A 25,198-nucleotide genomic window follows, 5' to 3' on the forward strand; every position below is an offset into this window, starting at 1 on the left:
CACCTTGTGTGACTTGGTGCTCAAGGGAATGTGGGCATTGCGTCCATTACTCATGCAAATAATTGGGCTTGGCCTGAGCCCATAGATCTATACTGAAGCCATGTATTAATCACGTCTGGATTTCACCAGGGGTCATGGAACTTGAGAGCGCGTGTATGTTGGGCTGGGCTCCCTCAAATTTGGCCCACGAACTTTTATTTATATGTGGTCCCGGGGGGTCTGTTTGAAGCGGGAACGGGAGCTCAAAGCCAAGCACCATTGATGGCGGGAACTGATTCACGGAAGCAACTCCTAACCCTAATTCGGGACTTCGCTGCTGAAAAATCTCAAGGAGGTGAAATAATTTCTGTAGTGTTGTTTTTGGTGAGAAAATGTAGGAAAAGGAAAGAAATAAAAACTCCATTGAGTTTTAATTTTTTTGGAAACAAAACAAGAGAAGAATCGGAATCAAAATTTTATTTCCTTTTATTTTTCTTACAGTTTCTCAGCCACCAAACAGCAGTGTTTTTCCACCGAAAACGGAGAGTAGTTGTTATTTTTATATTTAACATCAAGCCCTTCCTGGCTGCGAGATATGCAGAACGGAGAGTGGAGAGCCTGAAGAAGCGAATCCAGGAGCTTCAATCTGAGATGGATATAGCCAATGCAGAGCTCGAAGAGTCAAAACGCTCCAAGGAAGCTGCTGAGCAAGAGCTCAAAGGCTACGAAGTTGAATTGGCTATGAACGAAGCTTCAATTCAAACTCTAGAGGTTTGTTGCTCTCTAACTTATCCTGCTATTGATTGGATTTCTTCACAAATTCATTATATTTTGTTGAATTACCTATTGATTTCTGTTTAAATTACTTATAGGCAAGAAATGCTGCGATTCAATATGAGGTTTCGATGGTTGGATCTGATTTGGGGATTCTTAAGGTATTCATAGGTTTTATTTCTGGCGTTTTCTCATCTGATTAAGATTCTTCTGTTTGATCTTAATCTGTTACTTGTTTTATACTCTTATGTTGTTTTTACATACTCTATTCTGGGAAATTATCCTTGGGTCATGCAAAGAATGAAGAAGGAGCTTTACGGTACAGATCAGTCATCATCGTTTTGATTACTTGCTTCGGTTTAAAAAACATCGTATGTTTAAAAATCAAACGAAAAATTATTTTAGTTTATTATTAATGCTTTTGTTTTGTTTGTTTGTCTGCGGTCTTTTTCTTTCTTTCTTTTTCTTTTTTTAAATTCTCTATGCAGAGACAACTTTATTAAACAAATGATGGAGTTAAACACAACAATAAGGTTCGTCTCCTCAATTAAGATATTAGTGTTTTACTTGCTTAATTTGGCATATAATGATGAAATTGTTTCTTTGTGGACTTCAGATGGTCTAAAGGCTCTTAACTTACTATTCAAACTGTAGAACAGAGTCTTTACTTAGTTGTTCTAAACCATCTGAAAATCGTATTAGTAGATTTTGATAGCTCAGATAATCTTTACTGTTTAAATTTATAATTCTGTGTGTAGTGACCTTGAAGATTCAGTTTGTCCTGACAACCTCCTAAGAATTGCAAAAATGACTTAAGTTTTATTGGCTTTCCTACCTTCGATGGGTTTCAGTTTTGACACCAGAGGAAACCTACTTTTGTATGGCCAAGCCCCATGTATAGTAGTAATTAAGCAGTAAAATTGGATTCTTGAATATATGATTGCCAAGAAACTTGTACTGGTTTCTCTAGCATGCACTTGCAAGTTGCAATAGCTGAGAACATGATCCCAAATCAATGCTTATAAAACATGACTTAGAGACTTGCTTTTGAAGCATCAAAGCCTCAAAGACATGATAGAAGTGAATGAATAAACTCCCCTTAAATGATAAATATGTTGTGATGAAGTCCTCTGCTATTAGTCAAGGCACTGGAAAGCAGAAAAATCAGGGAGAGTTAACCAATACTTGATAAAAATTAGATTGGCTAGAAAACAGACAGCCAGTGGGTCCAGAAAAATGAAGAGAAAGATTGAAGTGGTTTTTGCTTATGGCTAGATACAGAGTGAGGAAGACAAAGAAGGGAAAATTATCTGGCAGATTACTAGTGTCACCTAACTCATTGAAGCGTTTTTTCCTAACTGCTAGATCAAACAGAGCGAGGAAAACAAAGAAGGAAAAATGATACCTGACTTGTTCTATAAAATGTGAAAGTGATAAGAAAAACACTTAGGGCAAGGTCTTATTCACGTACTACCATATAAAATAAGTACTAGGAAATTTGAAATAAAGAATAACAAAAACAAACAGCATGGAAGGGAGAGATATGATTGCTTATACCAGTTCTATCACTTGCATATTTCCTTAATAATTCTAGCCGTGCAAGACATGGCTCTCATGGAAATAGTCATAGTAAATGATAAATATATTAATACAAATATCATAATATTTGATTTACTATGGTGCAGTGATCAGAGTGTGTTCAAAGCATTATGAAATATGTATTGGTTTCCTTTTCTCCTTTTACAGGCTAGTTGAAATGGGCTGTACTTTTTTGGATTTGAGTTGTGCATTCGGGTATTACCACTGGGAAATTATGGATTGGTTAATTTTTAAATTGCTAATGCAGGAGATTTCAGGAGACAACTGCTTCTACTCTTCATAAAGAGAGTTGCATTGCAACTTCATCAGATAATGGTCTGTTTTTATTACTTGATGTGTGTGTTTTCATGGGAATGTTCGTGGGCACAATGATATGACATTTTTTACTTGGAAATTGGTTGTTTGAATGTGGCAGTAAATATGAATTCTTAACTTAGTTCAGGTTTGAATGAACTTGTTTACAGAGTCAATTATGCAGCAACTCCTCTGCAATTTGTTGTTGCAGGAGGCATATACATGAGTGTTAACCTTGACTTTGCAATACTGGTTGCATCTAGCTCCATCTAATTGGACTTGGAGGCTGTCAAAAAATACCATTTTGTCCAAATAATAAACTTAGTGGGATCTGAGTGCAATAGTTGTCTGATCTGTAATCAGATCATCATTAAATCTAAAGCCCTGAGTAAATTTCTGGTTAGCATTACCCTCTTCATCTTTGATGCCTCGTGGAATATATGTGTTTGTTGAGTTAGAATTGTGATTGTGATTGTGATTCTTTTAAAACTTTTCTTCTGCTTGTTTGTGAAACCTAGAGTATCGTAAGATAGGTTACTTTCAGAAGCATGTCATAAAGTTTGTATGTATACTTCTATGCATTTACTGCAGACATACACATGTATGATCAATTTTTATAAAGTTTGTGGATGTACTTGTATGCATTTATCTACAGATGTACACATGTATGATCAATTTTCCTTGTTTGTGTTCCAGCTACTATACCTGTGATTGAGGATCTTTAATAGATAAATGAGATCTTTCCAGTTACTTAATTCTACAAAATTTATCCCACTTCCTGAATGACCAAACTTTGATTGAGTTAAAGTTCAAAACCTGATACCTGTCAAATCTTTTTGTATATCTCACATTTGACTGTGTTTTGATCTTTAGTAAGCTTCCATGAAATTCCATAGATGATATCCAATATCAGGATAACTGATTGAAGCTGAAACAAAGTTTGAAAACCTCCAAAATATGAGTTCTAGATAGAATTCTAATTGGAAAATATCTGTCAAATATTACCAAAGAGGCATGTGGTTATTGTTAGGTAAATGAAGAACCTTAGGACATTTTTGGCAATCTACACTGGATTGCATACGTCGAAGATGGCAATACAGTCTGCACTGTGACTGAACTGTACACTTGGTCCTGTTTCCCCTCTTCTTCACTGTATTTGATCCTTTTTCTCTCCTCTCTTTACAATATCTGCCACTATATATTAGGTCTGTATTTAGGTATGTGTTTATGCAATGTATTCTGGTAAGTCAATTTTAACATGCTCTTAAAGCAGGCAACAAACTTGTGAATGAGCAAGATGCTCAAGTTGCTTTAAGAACTCTTGAAGATAAACTTGCCCATATAATTTCTCAAACGAACATGGAAGAACAAGAATATCAAGCAGAACAAAATATTCATAAGCAGGTAAGAAATTTGTCCATTGTACATCCTAAAACACTGTAATAATGCAATTGTCAGAAGGCTTGATGTTATAAATTTGATTAAAATACCGTCAAGTCCTTTTCTTTAGCTGATGAAATTATTAACATTTTCCCTATAAAACGATCTGAAAAAGTTAAGACTGCTCTACAACTGCTGCAGCTCCAGCAAGAGTTGATTAATATTGAAAAGAAGGTGACTCTGATGGAGGCAATCATGAAGGAAACAAAAGAATTGCAGGAATTAACCAGATATCCTTGTCTACATTACATGCTACTGATTGAATGACCACTGATTTGACATTGAGAAGATGGAGGAAAAGAATGGAACGTACGGAGTCTCACAACTAATTTCAGTTGGATTGGTTGTTGAAATTTCCAAAATTCCTTCTATTCCTGCATTTCTTGCAATCAGCCAGAGTTTAGTATCCTATTAACAACTTATTGAATATTAATTATGCTGGTCTCTACCTGTCTTTGACTCAAAACAAGCAGACTTCTGAACTAGAAGAAACTTGTGCTTCCCTTGGTGAGGAGTTTCAGAGAAGGTGCATGTGTCCCAATTGTGAGCAAGACAATGTTGAGGCCTTGGGTGGAATTCTTTAGGCAAATGAGGACAATTGAATGGTTGGATGTGAAACAAATAGGACAATTACATTTGAAGTGTTGACCTTCTCAATTTTGTATTGTAAATGGGAATTTTGATGGACATATCTCTTGCACTTGTTGTATGGCTGCAATTGGCTCTAGAAAATCAAGCTAAAGCCCTGTGACAAAAGGTTGCATTTTGTCCAAAAGGTGAGACCGAGTATGTTAATTGTTTCAAACTGACTTCCTGTTTTGATGCTTCAATCAGATCAGTTCATCTAATTTCCCACAAAATTCTAAGAGCCTTGTTGCCTGATCGCTCATTACACTGACTTGAGGTAACATATTTTTAGTATTAAATAAATGTTGATATTATTTATTTAATTATCAGCTCTACTTTTGCCATGAGGCCTAACTTGTATGGCAAATATTAGGAATAGAATTCCAATCAAAAAAATATTAGGAATAGAAGAAAAAAATGACAAAAGAAAGAAGGCAACAACAAAATAGCACTTCTCTACAAACCTGGCCTGTAGCTACATAAGCCAGCTTGCAATAATTATATATATATTTGATCTATAATCTTAGCGTTTGCTTTGTTGATGCTTCCATATCCTTTACAATTAATGATAGCAATGTAGGTTTGACCTCTTCATCGCCATTGCTGGGTCCCTGTCATGACAATGAATTGTAACAATATGATTGCTGCAGTCATATGCCTATGAATTTGTCCTAGAGATTTACTTAATGGAACCCCCTTCAACTGACAGGGTCATGGAGTACTTACTGTTTGGTCGAAAGGAGTTATGGTGGGAAGAGGAGCAACTCTTGGATTGGTGGACTTGACAACTTCAATCTGTGTCGAGAAAAGGGCAGATACAGGGCGATGATCTGAGAACTTACTCTCACTCCGAAAGTAGGTCAGTTGCTTTACTCCCTTTCCATACCATAGAATCCTGTCACACCTGTTGCCATAACCAATACCTCTTTTCATGGATCATCCTCATGAAACTATTTAATTAAAGGCAAATAGTGAGAGTTGAAAAAAAACTATTCATGCTAGAACTGTAGCATTTGCAGGTTAGACAAGGCCCCGGGCTCATGATATATATGGCCCGTGACCTAGGTCCCTTGATGGGCCCATATACCAAAATTATACTAAATCCTGACCAAAGGAGGCAATACTCATAATAGTAAAAAGCATCACTGTATCAAATATCCAGAATATGGTTGACTGACTGTACCATGCCGGAGTTCTTTGCTTTTCTCCTGATCTGTTTGGAAGCCCACCTGAGTATCGATTGCAATTTGATGTAGAGTACTTGTACGTAGGAGCAAATTCTATGTTGCCCTCTCTCCAACCTTGGAATACTCCACCATCCTCTTGCTCCCTCCTTAGTTGATCAAACTCTTGTAATGCTCTCCAGTCTTGTCTGTTTATCAGCTTCCTGGCTAAGTTGTCCTCCAGGCATAATCTATAGTTGAGGTCCCCCAACCAGAATATCCGACTGTTCCATGACATATTAAATTGTCATTAAAAAAAAAATGAACTTTTCATTTAATATGGAGGTATCCATTTCATGTTGCCTTCATTCTTCAATTAATTCTTTCCCACCCATATTAAAATTTTATCAAAAGCCATATTCTATATGGGTAGACTATTTAGTTTTTAATCTCTTTCTATAGGGATGAGAATACTACTATCAAAAGTGTTGAAATGACTAAATCAAAACAAAATTGCAACATCTCATCAAAATTGAGACCTTGCTCACGCATGGGTCCAAGAGAATTGGAAATCAACCTGGACAGATTTGACAACAGTATTCTCAAATTCTCATATGATTTGATGAGAGTTTGACCACTTACTCATGTCCTAAGATGGTGTAAGGATGCGGATTATCATCATCTTCGGGGAGTCTAGGGAAGGTAGTTCGCCTAAAAATTTCAGAGACTTGGTGATTCCTACGCCCTTCGTCGCCCTTCTTCTCACCAGAAGCTAGATGGGCAGCAATGAAGCAAAAGCTAGTTCCTTCAATTGACATGCTAACGGAAACCGAGCCTTTGTTTCCCAAATAACCCATGATTCCACAGGGTACTGAACTTACTTTCACGTTTGAAATGCAATACCTCCTGAGCAATTCCCTCCTCATCCAGACGCTTATGAAGACCCCGACCATCTTCTTGCTTGCCATTAACTTGTACTTACTGCGCCCAAATGGCCTATCATGCTGGATTACTGACCCTGATCTCGTTGGTGTCTCCGGCAGTGTGCTAACGCTGTGCCTCCTTTTTTCAGAGCCAGGGATTCCCACATAGAAGTAGTTGTCACTTGAGATTGGATTCAACATGGGCGTTAACCAAGGGCACCCATACTTGTCATTAAGAGTTTTCCCAATGAGCAAGTTCCATTTGGTTGCTTCGGTTGGGTCTTCCGAGCCAATCACCGTCAGCGTGTTTAAGGGGACAATCTCTTGGAATCTGCGAGACAAAAACCTTTGCTGTTAAAGTGGTGTTACGAAGTCTTGATTTTAGATTTCAGATAATCTTCAATTCGTCACATACCCAAGAACATACATGTCGGCAGCATCCTCGGGATTTAACCACTCATCCAAATCTACAGCCAAGCTCCCTACCGGCGATCTTCCAGCAACATTCCAGGTACCCACAAAAATCCTGGAGTATAAAGATAAAATTATGTATATTATTTTTTTTTTTGATAGTTTAGGAAATTGATTAAAAGATATAGTCATATATCATCACTCATATAGCAAAACAATCTTGTCATCTTTCATCCATTTCGATCTCATAGGAAAATATATATCCTGAAACCTCACCTTAACTCATTGGTTAATATGCTGCATGGTTCCATCTCAAAAGACCTAACAAAAATATCGCCAGAGTAATCATCATCTTCATCTTCACCCCCGTCTGCAAATAGAAGCCAATAGTACCGTAAGTAAATTACAACGGAAATCCACAGACTAGAGGAACAGAAAAAGCAAACCTGAAAATTCACTCAAATTATATGGGTCGGCTCTCTTGTGCTTCCTCTTGAACCACTTTAGTAAACTCCTAGTTCTGGACTTCTGTTTCTCGCTATCCATTACTCTCAATAAAGATCCCGGTCCATTCACCAAACACAAGGTGATGGAATCGACGCGCGTTGTGGAGTTTCTCGAACTGCACTTCCCTCAGACGTGAGCTGTTTACCTCCTAGCATGTCTACCAGGTTCATCAATCTTAACAATAAAACTAGGCTTTTCTGTGAGGAATCATTGTGTTAATCGCCTATCAACCAGACGGATAAAACTGAAAGAAAGTGACAAAACCAACGGGCTTTACAAATTACAGTTCGAGCGATGAGGCCGAGAAAGAAGAGATGGAAGAAAAATGAAGGTCAAAGCTAGTTGTGTCGTTCTATGAAAGTTCTCGCACAGCACAATGTGTGATATTAATATCTGGTCTAAAATGTAATCAAAAAGAAAAATATGGGCCTCACAAGCCTGTATCATTTGCCTCATCATTAGAGTTGTTAGGTGTAGTGCTCGTCACGTAGGCCTCGTGCTGATTTTTAACGTGACAAGTTAATTTGACGTCCAGGTCAACAATTTTATACCAGATAAGAGGCTAGTACTGTACAGTAAGTTGTGGACCATAAAGCTGAGCTGTCATGATATTTTACTTATGGCACGAAATGAGATCCGCGACTTCATGGTCCTAATCTTTTAATTAAAAATACTAAAAATCATCGTCTGCACGAGTCTTACTGAATCATGGGCCCACAATATGATTGGATTTGTAAATTTAAATAATTTTAATTTAATAAAAAAATTTATTTTATATTGTTTGGATTTAATTCCATTCCTCTTTAAATACACTTAACATCGTAGTATGAAACAAGAATAAATCTCTTGGTATATCTTCATCTAGAATAACCTCATTAAATATATAAGATAATTTAAAAAGTTTCAAGGTCCAATGAAATATAAATTTATACTTGATAAAATTTCTAAAAAAAAAATAACAAATAAAAATTTAAAACATAATACTGAATAATTTTTTAAATGTTTTTTATTTTTTTATTCAACTTTTTTTGGAATCATTGCATGCTTAAAACCATTTTATTGAAATTTCTTTACCTTTTAGAACATTAAGTTTTGATACATTTCCTAATTATTTCTATTTTCTAAAATTAATAACTATTTTTTAAAAGTATTTAGACTTTTATGTATTAATTTTTTATTACATCTATTTTTTGGATTTATAAACTAGATGTACAAATTCAATAGAGTAGAGGGATAATACTCTCTAAATTAATAAATTATTTATTTATTGACCATAGTAATTTCTCTTAATATCAAAATTATTATTTTACTAGATTTATTGTAGCTTAAAATTTGTTCGAACTTAAAACATTCCCTTACTTTTCTCATTTGTTAATCTCATTTTTTCTCTCTTTTAATTTTTGAATTAAAGATAATTAGATATATTTAATCCAAACCATGAAACTAACCTAAATTTATTACATATTTACATAAAGCTCAACTCATGAGATAATGTAACGAACCCACGAGGTGATAAAAAATTCTTTTCCTACCAAACAATGAAAATCACTCTTTTCCTTTTTCTTTTTTCAACGGTCCAAGTTTGAAAAATGTATGCACTCTATTGAGGGATCCCCTGACGATGAAAGAAAAGCCTAGACATAGCGGTGTCCACTACTATAATATCAGGTGGCCCACCAGTGGAATTTGGAACCCTAAATCCAAAGAGCAAATAACTATAATAGGACACATTGATTAGAGAGGAAGAGTAGTGAGAAGATTACAGAGAGTCGGACATACTAACACCAGTAGCTTTCATGAGTTGCGACATTCTAACCAGAAGTAGATGAGGTTTCTGTAATTGCAGGTATCTTTCAATTTCAATCATAATGAGACGCATGAGACCCTGTAGCTGCCCTCCTCAACTGGATAGGTACCAATAAATGTTGGGAAAGCCTTCCCCTCCCCCCCCCCCCCCCCCTCTTCTGCACCTTACACATGTCGTGGAAGGTTGGATTTCAACTTAGGTTTTTTGTTTTCCATTCTTCTGCAAAATTAGTTGGGACCAAGGATTCAGAGTTTTATCCCTCGGGCAGAAAGCACATTATTGCTTATTTTGATTCTCAATTCAGTCTACATTTTTTCAGGTTGCCTTTGATGGGTTTCCTATCTTTATTTTTAAAAATAGAAATTTAATATATAATATATAAACTTTTACTATAAAATAAAATATTAGAAAATTCAAGTAATTTTTAAAATTTTGAATACAAAAAGATTAAAATATATTTTAAATAAAATAAGAAGACATTTATGAACTTTTATTAAATAAAAATATATATTTTATAAAATTAAAAAACATATTATTAATATATATATATATATATATATATATATATATATATATATAATTAAACTCTTTATACTACCTATTTTTTTTTTTTTAAATGATATCTTACCATTTTAACTCTTCTCTTCATCATTTTACTCTCAAAAACTCCATTTTTTAGAACATTTTCATCCTAATTTTCAACATCAATTTCTTTTTTTTTCTTTTTTTTTTTAATATCTCCTTGATTTCAATAAAATCATTTAATTTTTTCTATTTTATATTAATTTTTGAAATAGGAGAAACTACGTTTATTTTTATCCAATCAAATTGAAATAAGGAAAAAAAATATTATATAACACTAGCTATAGTTATTTTTCAAATTTAAAAAAAAAAATCTAAAAATAAAGGGTATGTTAGGTATTATTTAAAAAAAATATTAATTAGTATCCTTACATAACATAAATGTATTTTAATCTATTTAAATTGAAAAAAAGTGAAAAATCAATTATATTTTTTCAATATTTTTAATCTATCACATAGTATTCCAATTTTCCCATTTAAAAGTACTTTTTCATGACCAAACTTCTTGCTTTCATTCCTCCCTCAAATCAAATTTTGGGAGTGGAAAGAGAGCAGCCAGTTCACGTATAACTTATGATAAAACGCATCGTAACAGTGGTAAAAGCTACACTCCCATATCAACACCTCTTATATAACTGGGTTTCTACATTTCCACAACTCCACAGAACTACCAACGAAATAGTGGATTCCAGAGCAGAGGAATGAGGATGGGCCAGTGTCCCTCACCACAATTGGGTTTTCAGTTTTCTACATCCAATCCAGACTGGATTGTAGACAGCGATGGGTCACCGGGGAAATAAAGCATTTAAGGGCCGACTCTGAAATGGCTGCCTTCCACTACACCCTGCCCCACAACGTCCACCCCAACGACCCCATGCCCATGGCCGGGTATTAAAAAGATTGCTACTCTATATTTGACCATTCCCATTTCCCAATTTCCATAACAAACCGCCATTCATAAATCCATAGCCTTTAAGATTCAAAAAAGAGAAGAAAAAAAAGGGAAAATTGACTTGGAAAATGACTATCTTTTGTCATTTTCAACGTTTCTCATTGGTGGGGTTGAACAAATTATTAATTTATTTTTCGCTCGCCCTTTTTCTTTTTCTCCTTTTAATGATGATAGAAATTCTTGGTATCATAGTTTCTTGGAACATAATAAATTAGCGTAAAATCAAAGGTGTTTGATGATTGTCTGTTGGTTGGACATTCCTTAGGAATTAGGGTGACTGGGTGATTGATAATTCATGTCAGTGGATATGTTTAAATATATAAATATTTACATTAAAATACCTGGATGCTGTTTCATCTAAAAAGTACATTAAATTCAATTATTTTGAATTAAGTATACTAAATTTGGATGTGATTTCTTTTTAAAATTTTAATTTCCTTTTGATTTTCAATAATTTAATTTCAATCATCTTCTTAAGTTTTGTGTTAAATATATAATATTATTAATATAAACTTTAATTCAATTGATGAAATTTTAAATTCATAATCAATAAAATAGTGTCACAATCTCATGGGATACAACGAGGATGTTGTGTCTGCATGGGAGTGTTTGTAACATCCCATATCAGATAGGGAAAAAAATTTCTTGATGCTATATGAGTATGGACTCTTCTTAACCTTGTAAACGCATTTTAAAGTCGTGAGAGTCCCTTTTAGTCAAAAGCGGACAATATCTATACGGTTAAGAGCGGACTATTACAAATGGTATTAGAATCAATCTCCGACCTCGGTGTGGGGGTTTGTTTGGCCCCGTAGGGGTGTTCGTCTGTTTGACCTCTCAATCCCATGAGACATAACGAGGACGTTGTATTTGTATAGAGGGTGTTTGTGACATCCCACATCGAATAGGAGAAAAAGTTTTTGGCGCTATATAAGTATGGATACGAGTTGTTACATTATTAGATTTTTATTTATTTATTTCTTATTTCTTAAAAAAAAAAAATTTACTTTGATTTTTTCTAAATAATAAAAGTAAATCATCAAAATTATTAAAATGAATTTGGGTTTTTTTTTTATTTCTTAATATTTAAATTTTTATTTCTTAATAATTAATAAAAATAAATAACTTAATACTATTTAGTTTCAAGTTTTATTTAGACTTAAGTAAATAAAAAACAGTCATCACCTTAGTGTATTTAAATCCAAAATGAGTGAAGTTTACCTCAATAAATAATACCATTCTAAGAAAGAAAGGAAGAAATATGCCACTACACCAGCGCCACGTGCCTACCTCCCATGGTGCACTAAAGGTCCAAAAAGGTTCAAATTTTCAAAATGTAAAGCAAACCTTTGCCACATGCCAAAGTCCCGGATTTTGAAACTTGGAAACCTCCTGTGGACTGGCTGCAGAGCGGCGACTGAGGAGGAGACATAAATCAACAAAGATCCCAAGATCAGTAACAGAGGAAAATGTGAATGAATCCATATATGTGAATAAAAAACCCTAATAAGAAGCTGCTAGCTTCGACCTCTTCTCGCGTCCAAAACTAAATGCTGCCTAAACATTGTAATGAAAGCTTCCACTCTCTCATTCAGCTCCTCTTTTGACAACCCTCGATTCTCTGCATCCACTCCTTCATCTACTCGCTCTGCCTCGACCCTACTGCTTCTTCTCCTATACGTTTTGTGGCCACAATCACCGTTCTCGTTTCCCATTTCTGCTGCTCCAGACCGTCTAGATTGTCTCCTTCTCTTCTTCCTCTCCGCTTCCACTACTTCTGCATTGCTATTATTATTATTATTACTACTACTACTATTATCACTACTTTCATTGGTTTCTTCATCTTCGCTTGTGGTGGTGGCGGTGGTGGAGGAGCGTGCAGATGTGAAGACGATAGCCAAGAGCACGAGGTTGAGGGCGAGGAACACCCACGCGCGCCACTGCTCCACTAGGCACACCATGACGGCGCGTTTCAGCCACGCTATCAGAAGAGCCGTTCCCGCTGCGAACAACACAGTGTGTGTCCGATCGTCTCCGTGCTTCAATTCTACGGTTACTCTCTGCACCTCTTCTCTCTTCGCCTCTTCCATGTTTTTTTTCCTTGTGGGCTGGAACGTGTTGTTTTGGGGTTTATATGGGTGTGGGAAACGAGACCAGCCTAGAAGTTTGCTTTATTTACGGAAATGCCTCTCTCTTGACTGGGCCTGGACCTGGGTCTGGACTGCGCGAGACAAACAGACGAGTGGCGCCAGCAGCCTATCATTGCCTCGGCATTTGGAGTGGCATTATAAGGTGCACTGCTATGCAGCTTAGGACTGTAGGCCCAGCTCCCTCGCATCGTCGGATCACATCAAGTGGATCAAAACAGGAAAAAAAAAGAGAGAAGGTGATGAGGTACATGGAGGTTCATGGAACGCCGAGGTAGTAATTGATATGAGGAGGGGTGTAAACGTAATTTGACGTGTCTTCACCGTTGGGAAGAGGGAATCTGGTACTCGAGTCCGCATGACTTTTTCTGGAGGAAAGCAGGTGTTTGCCGGAAGATGAGAGGATGGGGATGGGGGAATGGATGAAGCGTGATGATTTTGTCTGGGAAATAAGGCACGCTTTAGCTGAGAGGTAATGATCAGAGAGTGACCCCACATGTGGCAGAGAGAGAAAAGCCAAGCTCCGATTTCGTTTAGTCGCATGACCCAACAATATCCGACCCATGACAAGTCAAGCACTCTGTACTCGCAACGAAACGGGGTCCTTTTCTCGTACAAACTACCAAGTTACCAGAATAGCCCCAAAGTTTAAAAATAAAAAAGATTTATGGTCTGTTTGGTTCTTTGTTTCAACTATTTTTTTTGTTGTTAAAAATAAAAAATATAAAAAACTTATTTGAGGAAAAGATGATGTTTTTGTTTTTTGTTCTCTTGAAAACCATTTTTTGGATAACAATAAAAAGATATTTTCATTGTTTTTCACTATTAAAAGAATATATTGTTTTTTCATGTTTTCTCTTTTCTTTTTTTGTATTTTCTTAGCCATTTCTTTGTGTTTTCACAACTTCATCTAACCACCACACTCCATCGGCAAACCATTTTTTATTTCTTAAATCATTGAAATTAATATACTTACACATCATGATAAAATCATCATTTATTTAAAAAAATTATAACTAATATAAAAATTTTAAAATATTTTTATAAAATTTAAATAAATTGTACATATAAAATTTATTTATATATTTATAATATTAAGTTAATAGAAGAAAACATTTTATTAATTAAAAAAATAACTTTTAAACATGTTTTTTATTTTACTTATTCTAAATTTTTTTTATTAACTCAATCAAACATGTTTTTTTTTTTTAAACAAAAATTGTTTTTTCAAAATGCAATTCCCAAACACTTTTTTTTTTTGGAAAACACAAAAAACTGTTTTTCAAAACAGTTTTAAAAAATAATAACCAAAGAGGTCTTATGTCATCAAGCAACCCATTTATTTCTTTGGTTCTTTGTAGTTAAAAAAATAGTTTTTAAAATTATTCTTTAAAACAACATACCAATTTCAAATTTAAATTGAAGACAGTTTAAAAAAATTTATACCAAAAATATGCTGATTTTTTGAAGCAATTTGAGATGTGGTTGTATATTTTTAAGGTATTTTGAGAAATGACGGAAAATATAGGTAAGGATGAAAAATTTAGTGATCTTAGTCGAAATATTAAATCTCCTTGAAAATTGTTCTTAAAAATAATATTTTATTTTTCATATTAGAAAATATTTTTTAATTCAAAAAATGCATTTTTTAATTCAAAAAATACATTTGATAAGTTTTGACCAAAAATGTTGGATGTGAGATGTTGTGAAAGATGTTTACCTAACAAATATGGTTCAAATTTTTATGGGCAGTAGTTAGACATTGGGTTCATACGCTTTCACAATACCTTTCGTATACGAGTTTATGCCTTATGGACAATAGTTCGACATTGGATTCATACATTTGTATGAGTTAGTTTGCACTATAAAAGAATTTAATTGTGAGAGAACTTCAAATATGTAAAGGATACTATAATTTATACTCTTTCTTTTGAGATGCAAATGATGGAGTTATAATTGCTTTCAGAGTAGAGCAGAAATGTTCCCAACGAGGAATGGCAAAAGTAGAATGTTTATATATATACATTTAAGCCACTTTTTTTTTTTTTAATGTTTACAGCTGAAATATAAAAATTTATGGGGAATCCTTAAAAATAAAATAATAAATAAATAAGATTATGTTTGAATATATATATATATATATATATATATTTAATTTATATGGCTTCATGTTTGGTAAACCTGATGGCAATTATGATGGCTCATCTCAAAAGCAGTCTGTCTTCTAAACCAGCCTGCATTAGTGATTCAACCAACCACCATCACACCCAGTTACGAGTGTGAGGCATGTTGTTGGTTGAAGAGAAGACATAGAAATTATGGCTGTCACAGCTACCACAGAGGAACCCCAACAGAATCATAACCGACCCATGTGTCCACTCTCTGCTTTCTGGATCCAGTAAAAGAGAAGAAGTGAAACCAAGGCACAAATTGCAGGCAGAATCATAACTGACCCATGTACCCACTTTCTGGTTTGTGGACATAAACAAGAGTACATTTGGTAGGGCTTTTTAAATCATTTTTTTAGTTAGAAAGTGTTTTTGAAATAAAAAAGATGTTTGATAAAATATAAAAAACATTTTAAAATTTTTTTAAAATGGGGTTAAAAAATCATTTATAATATTAAAATATTTTAGAGAAAACACTGAAATGCATTGTAAAACCTAAATGACTATATAATAAGAATAACACAAGTGAAAACAAGGCTCGAGAGCAGATGGCAGGCAACATGAATCAGTTGCAAATGGAAGAGGGAGACAACACTTGCAACAGGCAACAGGAAACAGGATCGAATCCAGTTCTTTTTCCCATGTAATGTTTCCATATCCACCTATGCTGCACGACTGAACAGCAAAATCACTTAAAATGCATAATGGACAGTGAACTGCGAAACGAATTTGTGAAAGAAAATAGTAGCCCAAACCTCATGCTGAGGTATCTAAATTCATTCAGCAAATTAAAAACCGTTGATCAGATCATTAGCCATGATATGATACCGAGCTAAGAGCTTTCTGGGTTAAATAACTTCTATTCAGGAAGCGAAAATTGAGATAAAATAGCATGCAAAAAGAATAAGGTACAACGACAGAAAATTTTTAAGGGTACATAGATGCTCACAACTTAAAGAATATATAGCACACACGATTATTGATTGGGAAGCTTTAGCTCTCTCTTACTATGCCTCCTGCCGTTCAAGGGGTTTCTTTGAAATAAGCAATTTTATCAAAACTGCTCTATTATCATTTATCACCACCTTTTTCCTGATAAGGAAATAAGCTGCAGGAAAAGAATACAAGATTAGAAAAGATAGATTAATCATCTAGGAATATAAAACTCAACATGCGACCAGTTGTTCGAGGCACCAAAAAGCTACCTGTGCCCTGTATATTATCAGGATCTTATAAAGATCTGATAATGTAAACCTAAGCAGACATCTGGCTTCCTTTGGGGGCTTTGTTATAATGGTCTACCGGTGTAAACTGATAGGTTTTTTCAGCTAACTACAAGTTACTTTTTTCTTTCTTTTTTTCTGCTCTCTCTTTCTCTCAACATTCAATTAAAAAAAAAAAAAACAAATATTGACGTTGGAACACTTCAGATTGTTCATCTAGTGGAGCCAATTTTCAGCCCAAATTAAGTTGGTGAAACCCACAACTGGGGCCTCAGTTCCTTGCATCTGGCATAAAACCAAGGCCTTATATACCCGAACAAAAATATAGAAATATACCAAACGAAAAGTTCCAGGCACATTTGAGAGTCCTGAGAAGGGGAAAGGATCACCAACCTGACGAGCAACTTGAGCCAGTCTACGACTGTCCCTAGACGATTGATTTATCAAGTTAGATTTCTGGCCTTCTGGTGCTCCATTTTGTTTCCTCATTGCCCTCCTTTTAATAGTGCTCTTTTCAGGTGAAGAGTTCTCATCGGGATTGTTCAAGGATTCTTTCTTCCTCTTCCTCTGGAAAGTGTACTTAAGAAGCCTATTGTTGTCACCCTGACTTGGACTTCCATTAGCTGCTTCAGACGCATTTGTATCAATTGAATCAGAATTCACTGATTGTGCATCAACCATCTCAAGGTTCAATTTGCAACTCAGAAGCCTAGAACTCCCTGCAGCATCACCTTCCTTTTTTACTGACATGTGCTCATCCGCCAACTCTGTGTCATCATTTGCAGCAATCTGAACAGCTCCAGATTTATTGACATCCTTGACACTCAATGTAACATTTACAGATCCAGATATAGGATCTATGTCAGTTTTAATCAAAGTCAACCCTGGATTCAAACGGGTTGGTGGCTTCATCTTAGCCTCATTTTCAGCTATCTGCAATTGTTCTTCACCAGATTTAACATTGCTACTGACTGAACATGAATTGGTGTTGCAATGGGATAGAAAACAAGATGGTTGACTAGACTCAGTGAGCTGATCAAGAGGAGATCTGCATGAGGGCTCAAAAGCGGCACTATATCTTACATCTCTTTTTGTGTATCTTCTGTACGTAGATTTAATAGCTTGATCTTTGTAACAGATGCCATTATGCTGCATTTTTTGTCCCAACTCAGTATAATTTTTCACATAATCCATATCATCGCCCTTGGGAGAGGACACAGTACAGGCTCCCTCACCAGATTTGACTCTGTCAGTGACTGAATCTGAATATGTTTTGCAGTGGGAAAGAACAGGAGATGGTTGAGAAGATTTCATGAGCTGATGAGGAAAAGGCTTCCGTGAAGTAGTTTTCCGAGTCCCATATCGAGTTCTTCTTCTCCGAAGTCTCCAAATAACCTTAACAGGCTGATCCTCATTGCTGCTACCACTTAGCTGCTTTCCATCTTCTAACTCAGCTAGGTTCTTCATTCTATCCATATTCTTGGCCTTGAAAGAGGGTACAGTATGTAATCCTTCACCTTTTCCATCTGCTTCAATGACTGATTCATTCTTTATGAGTGAGTACTGATCAGCTGTATCTTCATGAGGCAATTCTCCATTCAGCAAGTTGCTTTCAAGTGCCCGAATTCTCTGAGTACGTCCATTTCTGTACAGCTCAGGCTCTTTGCTTCTCATGATAATGGGCGCCAAATCAGGATTATCAGCATAATAATTATCCAAATGAGAATCACTTGAAGATTCAGTCTGCCTTGTTGTATTACAGCCCATATTGTCCAGAACCCTCTGATGCATAGGTGTATCCTTTATATCAGATGTGGGCAAAATTTCAAATCCAGAATCTGAAGGAGAGGCTGACATGAGTTCAGTTGTATTTAGTCTGTCATTATATGTTCCATTTTCAGGAGAAGGTGCATCCGCCTTTGGAAGTTGTCCATTTAAAGGTTGCACTTCTTTGTTCCTCATCTTCTGCAGTTCACCTTTAGTCTCTTTCAACTCTACTCTAAGGTCTGCTATAATATCCTCTGCCTCATGGAGCTGTGCTTCAAGCTCTTCAATCCTACTTCGCTGCCTTAAGGATGTTGTCTCTGCTTCAGTGGTCTGTGAAGGAAACATTAGTCAAAGCTGTATTAATAACTTAAAAGTTCCAAGAAAGGTGAACTAGAGCAGGCACTGCAAGGGACATCCATGGTTTTAATGCTCTATTAACCTCAGTGAACATTTTTACTTGGTTCAATGCATTATAGACTTTAGCTGATATTATTTAAATAATTAAAATAAAGCATGCAATTTATTTTTGGCATGAAAGGAACAATTACTTGCTTAGACAAATACAGTAATTGCTTCGGAAGAGTACTGAAACTAATGAAATTTTTACTGGTAGAATTTTATCTGAAGTTTTAATTTTATCTGATATGTTTACATAATTGAAACAAAGAATACAATTACTTTTTGATATGAAGAGAACTATTGAAATAAATCCAGAAATTGCATTGGAAGAACACTGAAACTAACAAAATTTCTGCTTGTGAAATTTTCTATAAGGTTTCCTATGACCATAAATGCCAAAAATGAGCTGAACTTCTGAATTGTGTTCTCCTTTTCCAACAATAAAAAAGGTTGCATAATGGAGTAGTTTATATTTATATACAAAATAGATACACAATTAAAAGGGGAAAAATCACTACTTGCTGGTTCCAACATACAGACTTCAAAAATTGAGAAGCAAAAGGAGAAAAATCAAGTTAAATCCATGTTCATTGAACTTGTGACATTATTTCTGTATAATATTTTATTTTGTTACTGAGTAGTGACGTTTTCTTGCTTATCAAAGAAGGATAAATCCTGAACCCAGCAATGGATTGATCCTGACATGTGTTATGTTATATTTTCACTTTTGTTTTTATTCTACTCTTGACTTCTAAAGTAAGCATGCAAAAACCTTTCTTGGAGCCGACAATGATCATTCTTCCTGAAGTTTTCTTCCCAATACACAATGAATCTGAGTCATCAATCAATACACTAGTAAAAAGTAGCAAAGCAAGACACAACATGATTTGTAATATATTATCATTCATATCTGCTCTATTATTGAAACAGAACCAGACAATTCTCATCAACTTACAAACTGTCACCTCACTCTGAAGGCTCACTACAAGAGATAGAAAGAAGACAGTGATATCCAGTGAATCTACTCCTTCACAGAAAATTAATCAATGGTTCATCCAGTGTCAGGTGTTGTCCATTATTGAATGTACCAGAGCATCAGATAATAAGAATACAATGAGGTGGGCTTTTAAGAAAAAAATTGAGATAAATTTCCAAAAAAAAACCAAGAGAAAAAAAAATCTGTAATATCTTGAGCATGATTTGTTTAACTTAAAAGAAACAGAGCCTACCAATGATAAACCCAATTGGGAAAATTATGAAATGATATCTCTGCAAACAAGGCCCCAAATTCAGACTCCATGATCAAGTAAGGAGACCGCATAATAATTGAGATCCAATTCAATACAGTATAAAATGTCAGAAACAAAGCCTAAGCAAGAATTAGGGTTTCAGGCCCTACGAAATAGTGTTCTGTTTAAGATTTGGAAACTCTTCTCTTTTTTTTTTTTCTTTTTTTTTTTTTTTACACTTTTGGATTTCAACATATTGTTTCTTCTAAAACAAGACCATAGTATAAAATTTCTTGAATATGACTGCTCCAGCTTAAATCCAGAATTCCAATATAATTAGTGGGCACACGACCCTTAAACCGAACCACCATTTTTCTGCTAAAGCACCGTCAACCCTAACATCCAAGCACTTCTAACAAATTATAACAGTAAAACCTCTACACACTAGCAGATAGGTAAACACCAGTAACAGTAAAGCAACTGCATATCCTAACAGAATCCAGATTCAAATCCAAATTCAAATTTTTCGATCCAAATAGTCGCAAAACGAAATACTCATCAATAACTAAAAAAGACACCTTTTTTCAAGCTCGTACACCAAACTACCAACAAAACAGAACAAAAGAGTAACAAAATCTACATCAGAAAAACACATTTAATTCCCACCTGAAAATCAATCATTTGTCTCAATCGAAGCAGCATTCGAAGCGCCTCGTCTTTCAGGCAACACAGATCCTGCTGAAACCGCAAAGCTTTCCTCTCCGACGCCATAATCCGAGCAGCTGCCTCCTTCGATGTGTTGAGTATTATCTCCGCGTAGGCTTTCTTCAAAGCCATCATTTTCTGCAACAACACCGATGAATCAGATAGGGCAAAATAGCCAATACATACGAAAATCGACTTTCATTTGCTATAAAATTTCCACCTCCACGGCGGCGGTGGTGGCCGCGGCGGTGGAGCGGGTAGTTGAGGTGTGACTTGTGAGTGTATGGTGGTTAGGTTTTTTTTTTTCCTCTCCCTTTTCATTATTATTTTAATACCTGTGCTTCGTCTTCCATTGCAGGTGGGAGACTGCTGTTTTCCTGGCATTGTCTGTTATGAACTGAAATTTCTTTCGTTATTACCGTTTTGTCCCTACTTTTGAGTCTGAACTACGAAATTGCTGTTTCAAGTTTCAACTAACCGGTTGCGAGATTGTCCATCGACAAGGCGGTTGGATTGGGAGCGTAAGTGTAAACGACACCGTTTTGATGGTTTGAAACGTCGTCGTTTTATTCAGTTGGGTCCACGTATGGAACCTTTTATTATATGGTCGGTACTTTGTAGTAACGCGCGGTTATGGAATCATTTTCAATTTTTAAATTTTCAAACGGCGACGACGGCACGTGTTTTGGTCGTTGGTTGGACGGGCCCAGGCTAGAATTTCTACGCGTCGGCCCTTGCTGGAGGAATGGGCCTACGAATCCTGGCCCAATATGACCCCACAGGCCTACGGACCATGCCGGAGCCCACCTACGCGGCGGACTGGAACTGTGAGGACCAGCTGGTGGGCCGATCGGACTCATGGACTAGTTGTAAGCCCAGTCTTGAGTACTCGAGTCGAGCTTGAGCGTACGAAAAAGCTATGTTAAATAATAAGGAAAGGATAAAGCAATACAAATAAAATGATTTTTTTTACGTCTGGTTAATCATAAAAGATATGAAAGAAAAAGTAAATAAAAATAATATATTAATATTATTTTTTCTTTGCAATTTTCGTGAAAATTTTCAAAAACCAATGATAAGGTAAATAATCAATATCAGCACTCAGTGGATGGTTGTGGTGTATACCAATTGTGTTTGAAGAAGAAATACCTCAGAAATGTTCTAAAAAGTATCATTTTCCATTGTCTTTTATTGAATGGCCAGTCGAGGTATAGAAAATTGCAGTTAAACCAGTACTGAGTCAAATAGGAATGTAGTTAAACCCGGTTCAAAGATTCCATGTTATCTAGGTTATATATATAAAATCTTTGCAAGTTTACCACAGTTTTGAAAATTGTTTGACCAATTCGGCCTTACCTCTACCTGAAACAGAATTCCATACAAAAAGACATCACAATTCTGAATAAGCTTCAGGTTTCCTTCAAATATGATCCAACGAACGAGGGATTTCTCAAGGACATCACGGCAACAACAACAACAACAAAAAAAAGGAAAAAGAAGAAAAAAAAGAAAAAAGAAAAAAGAAAAAAAGAAAAGGGACCCAAACCCATATAGTGGAGTTCAGCATGTAACCCCACAAATTAGTGGCACCTTGGTAAATTGGGCAGAGGCCCCAATTCCCCAAACTCCCCATTGGTCCCATATAAAGGGCAAATCCTTCTGGATAAAAATAAATAAGTAAACAAAAATGGACAGAAAAACAGATTGACTGACGACTAATAAAATAAAGAGGACCATTTAATTTATAGTGCCGAGTCCAACAGGCCATTCTTGGTGGACCTTACCAAAAGTTTGTGGTCAAAAAACCCTTAATTAAACCCTTTAAACAATCCATCCTTAGTCAAAGAATCTGTCTGTAATCATCAAGCACACACTCACCATTGAATTCGTCGCCACACACCCACAAGGAAAAGTCACAATAATCCATCTCTCTCTCTGAGCAATTGTCTGGTAATTTCAAATGTACCAAACAAAGTCAATGGTCGTCTCCAGACTGCTATTCCCACCATTATTTTGAGCTAATATTCCTAACCCCAGGTCCCCAACTCTAAAAATAGAGAAGAAGAACCCAGCGCCCCCTCCCTCTTTTTTTTTTTGGGCCTCTGTTCTGTTTCACCATGAAACTTTCAGAGGATCTAAGAGGCCATATACAAGGGTGTAGCTTAGTTCTGTTAACCATAGTAATATTGTGTTGTGTTGCTGTGTCCTCAGCAGCAGTTGCCGAAGATGATGTCAAGTGTTTGCAGGGTGTGAAGGAATCTCTCAGCGACCCTCAAGGTAAGCTCAGTTCATGGTCTTTTTCAAACGTTTCAGTAGGGTCTTTATGCAAATTTGTGGGGGTTGCATGCTGGAATGACCGTGAGAATCGTATATTCAGCCTCGAACTACCTGACATGAAACTATCTGGGGAGATCCCTAAACCCTTGGAGTACTGTCAGAGTATGCAAACTTTGGATCTATCAGGTAACCGTCTCTCTGGTAACATCCCTTCTCAAATTTGTACATGGCTGCCTTATTTAGTAACCCTGGATCTGTCTAATAATGATCTTTCCGGCACGATCCCACCCGACCTTGCAAATTGCTCTTTCTTGAATAGTCTTTTACTGGCGGATAATCAATTGTATGGTGTAATTCCGTCCCAATTATCAAGTTTGGGTCGCCTGAAGAAGTTTTCTGTGGCAAATAATCGTCTCACTGGTACAATTCCTTCAGCTTTTGGGAAATTTGATAAGTCGGGTTTTGATGGGAACAGTGGACTTTGTGGTAGGCCTCTTGGATCCAAGTGTGGGGGGTTGAATAAGAAGAGTCTTGCAATCATAATTGCAGCTGGGGTTTTTGGTGCTGCCGCGTCCTTGTTGTTAGGATTAGGGTTATGGTGGTGGTTCTTTGCAAGGCTGAGGGGGCAGAGAAAGAGGAGATATGGAATTGGAAGAGATGATCATAGCAGCTGGACTGAGAGGTTGAGGGCTCACAAGCTTGTTCAAGTCACATTATTTCAGAAACCGATTGTTAAAGTCAAGTTAGCGGATTTGATGGCAGCTACCAACAATTTCCACCCTGAGAATATCATTAACTCAACCAGGACAGGGACTAGTTACAAGGCAATTCTTCCTGATGGATCTGCACTGGCAATCAAGAGGCTCAACACCTGCAATCTGGGTGAGAAGCAGTTTCGATCCGAGATGAATCGATTAGGGCAGTTCAGGCACCCGAATTTGGCACCCCTTTTGGGATTTTGTGCTGTGGAAGAAGAGAAGCTTTTGGTTTATAAGTACATGTCTAACGGGACTCTGTATTCTCTGTTGCATGGAAATGGTACCCCAATGGATTGGGCAACTAGATTCAGGATTGGTTTGGGGGCTGCCAGAGGTCTTGCTTGGCTTCACCATGGCTGCCAACCACCACTCCTGCATGAAAACATAAGCTCGAATGTGATTCTCATTGATGATGACTTTGATGCTAGGATAGTGGATTTTGGATTGGCCAGGCTCATGGCAACTTCTGACTCCCATGGGAGTAGTTTTGTCAATGGAGGATTGGGAGAATTTGGTTATGTTGCTCCAGAGTACTCGAGCACAATGGTTGCTTCACTGAAAGGAGATGTATATGGATTTGGGGTTGTGCTTCTGGAATTGGTGACTGGGCAGAAGCCCCTTGAAGTCACTAATGCTGAAGAAGGATTCAAGGGCAATTTAGTGGAGTGGGTAAATCAGCTCTGTGGCTCTGGCCGAAACAAGGATGTAATTGATGAGGCTCTCTGCGGAAAGGGCCACGACGAAGAAATTCTGCAGTTTCTGAAAATTGCATGCAACTGTCTGGGTCCTAGGCCGAAGGACAGGTTGTCCATGTACCAGGCTTTTGAATCATTGAAGAGCATGGGAGACCACCATGGTTTCTCTGAACACTATGATGAATTTCCTCTGATTTTTGGGAAGCAAGATCATGATAATCAAGCGTAGCTTTGAAGCAGGAATGGGAGGGGCAGAGCATTCTAAATGACTCAAATCAAAACACAACCATATCAAGTTTCTGCATTTCATGGTAAGTTCTTGAAGGCTTTTGATGTAAATGTTGTGATTCCATTAAAACATTTTCCCATTTTGTCGGATTTAGCTGTATGATACAATAAAAAAACATCTTTATATGTAGTTTTTAAGCGTTTCAGGAAACAACCCAACCCTCTGGGCTCCGAGACTCCTTCATGTTTGTAATATGCTCCTCCCTTTGTAGCCTTTAGAAATTTTGCATTTAAGCACTACCACAGAAGCAGTGGGTGTTGTGTTATTATATTTTGCTTCTGCTCTGCAAAATGTGGTGATCTTCCACTTTGGGCCCACTGGCTTCCATGTTTCAGCACGCTCACCATTGTTAATGCTGCTACTGCTGCTGTTGATGGTGCCACCATTGACTGCAACCCCTTTGTGATGATGAGTATATGATCATGGAAGATCCTTGAGAGTATCCATTCTTCCCAATGAAATGACCAACATATCATTTCCCTA

General features: G+C 36.3%; 5 protein-coding genes across 7 annotated transcripts; 2 read left to right on the forward strand and 3 right to left on the reverse strand.

Annotated features, from left to right (window-relative positions):
- Window positions 1–247: 247 nt before the first annotated feature.
- Window positions 248–4,640, forward strand: LOC117929494 (spindle assembly abnormal protein 6). Its single transcript, XM_034849798.1, has 8 exons — window positions 248–334; window positions 581–750; window positions 852–914; window positions 1,053–1,072; window positions 1,242–1,286; window positions 2,600–2,667; window positions 3,920–4,050; window positions 4,228–4,640. Exons 1-8 carry the CDS (start codon window positions 262–264, stop codon window positions 4,351–4,353), a joined length of 696 nt encoding a protein of 231 aa, XP_034705689.1. The 5' UTR covers window positions 248–261; the 3' UTR covers window positions 4,354–4,640.
- Window positions 3,716–8,082, reverse strand: LOC117929493 (type IV inositol polyphosphate 5-phosphatase 7-like). Of its 3 annotated transcripts, XR_004653771.1 has the most exons (8): window positions 7,657–8,082; window positions 7,487–7,580; window positions 7,215–7,325; window positions 6,519–7,130; window positions 5,897–6,160; window positions 5,440–5,617; window positions 5,178–5,324; window positions 3,716–3,840 (listed from the first exon to the last, which is right to left on the reverse strand). XR_004653771.1 is itself a non-coding variant. In XM_034849797.1 (7 exons), the coding sequence occupies exons 1-7, from the start codon at window positions 7,754–7,756 to the stop codon at window positions 5,229–5,231; spliced, it is 1,443 nt and encodes a 480-aa protein (XP_034705688.1). In that variant the 5' UTR covers window positions 7,757–8,082; the 3' UTR covers window positions 5,023–5,228. The 3 variants fall into 3 exon arrangements, 2 of the variants coding, with proteins under 2 accessions (XP_034705688.1, XP_034705687.1); XM_034849797.1 differs by lacking the exon at window positions 3,716–3,840 and having other exon boundaries at window positions 5,023–5,324; window positions 7,227–7,325; XM_034849796.1 differs by lacking the exon at window positions 3,716–3,840 and having other exon boundaries at window positions 5,023–5,324.
- Window positions 8,083–12,252: 4,170 nt separating this feature from the next.
- On the reverse strand, window positions 12,253–13,184 carry LOC117931006. The gene is made up of 2 exons (XM_034851846.1): window positions 12,587–13,184; window positions 12,253–12,475 (listed from the first exon to the last, which is right to left on the reverse strand). The coding sequence occupies exons 1-2, from the start codon at window positions 13,146–13,148 to the stop codon at window positions 12,345–12,347; spliced, it is 693 nt and encodes a 230-aa protein (XP_034707737.1). The 5' UTR covers window positions 13,149–13,184; the 3' UTR covers window positions 12,253–12,344.
- Window positions 13,185–16,115: 2,931 nt separating this feature from the next.
- On the reverse strand, window positions 16,116–21,112 carry LOC117931286. Its single transcript, XM_034852224.1, has 4 exons — window positions 21,032–21,112; window positions 20,658–20,834; window positions 16,990–18,693; window positions 16,116–16,481 (listed from the first exon to the last, which is right to left on the reverse strand). Exons 1-4 carry the CDS (start codon window positions 21,047–21,049, stop codon window positions 16,452–16,454), a joined length of 1,929 nt encoding a protein of 642 aa, XP_034708115.1. The 5' UTR covers window positions 21,050–21,112; the 3' UTR covers window positions 16,116–16,451.
- Window positions 21,113–22,608: 1,496 nt separating this feature from the next.
- LOC117930838 (probable inactive receptor kinase At1g27190) lies at window positions 22,609–25,006 on the forward strand. Its single transcript, XM_034851588.1, has one exon. It carries the CDS (start codon window positions 22,814–22,816, stop codon window positions 24,653–24,655), a length of 1,842 nt encoding a protein of 613 aa, XP_034707479.1. The 5' UTR covers window positions 22,609–22,813; the 3' UTR covers window positions 24,656–25,006.
- Window positions 25,007–25,198: the final 192 nt, after the last annotated feature.

Source organism: Vitis riparia, chromosome 14 (genome assembly GCF_004353265.1).
Source record: "Vitis riparia cultivar Riparia Gloire de Montpellier isolate 1030 chromosome 14, EGFV_Vit.rip_1.0, whole genome shotgun sequence".
NCBI lineage: Eukaryota > Viridiplantae > Streptophyta > Magnoliopsida > Vitales > Vitaceae > Vitis > Vitis riparia.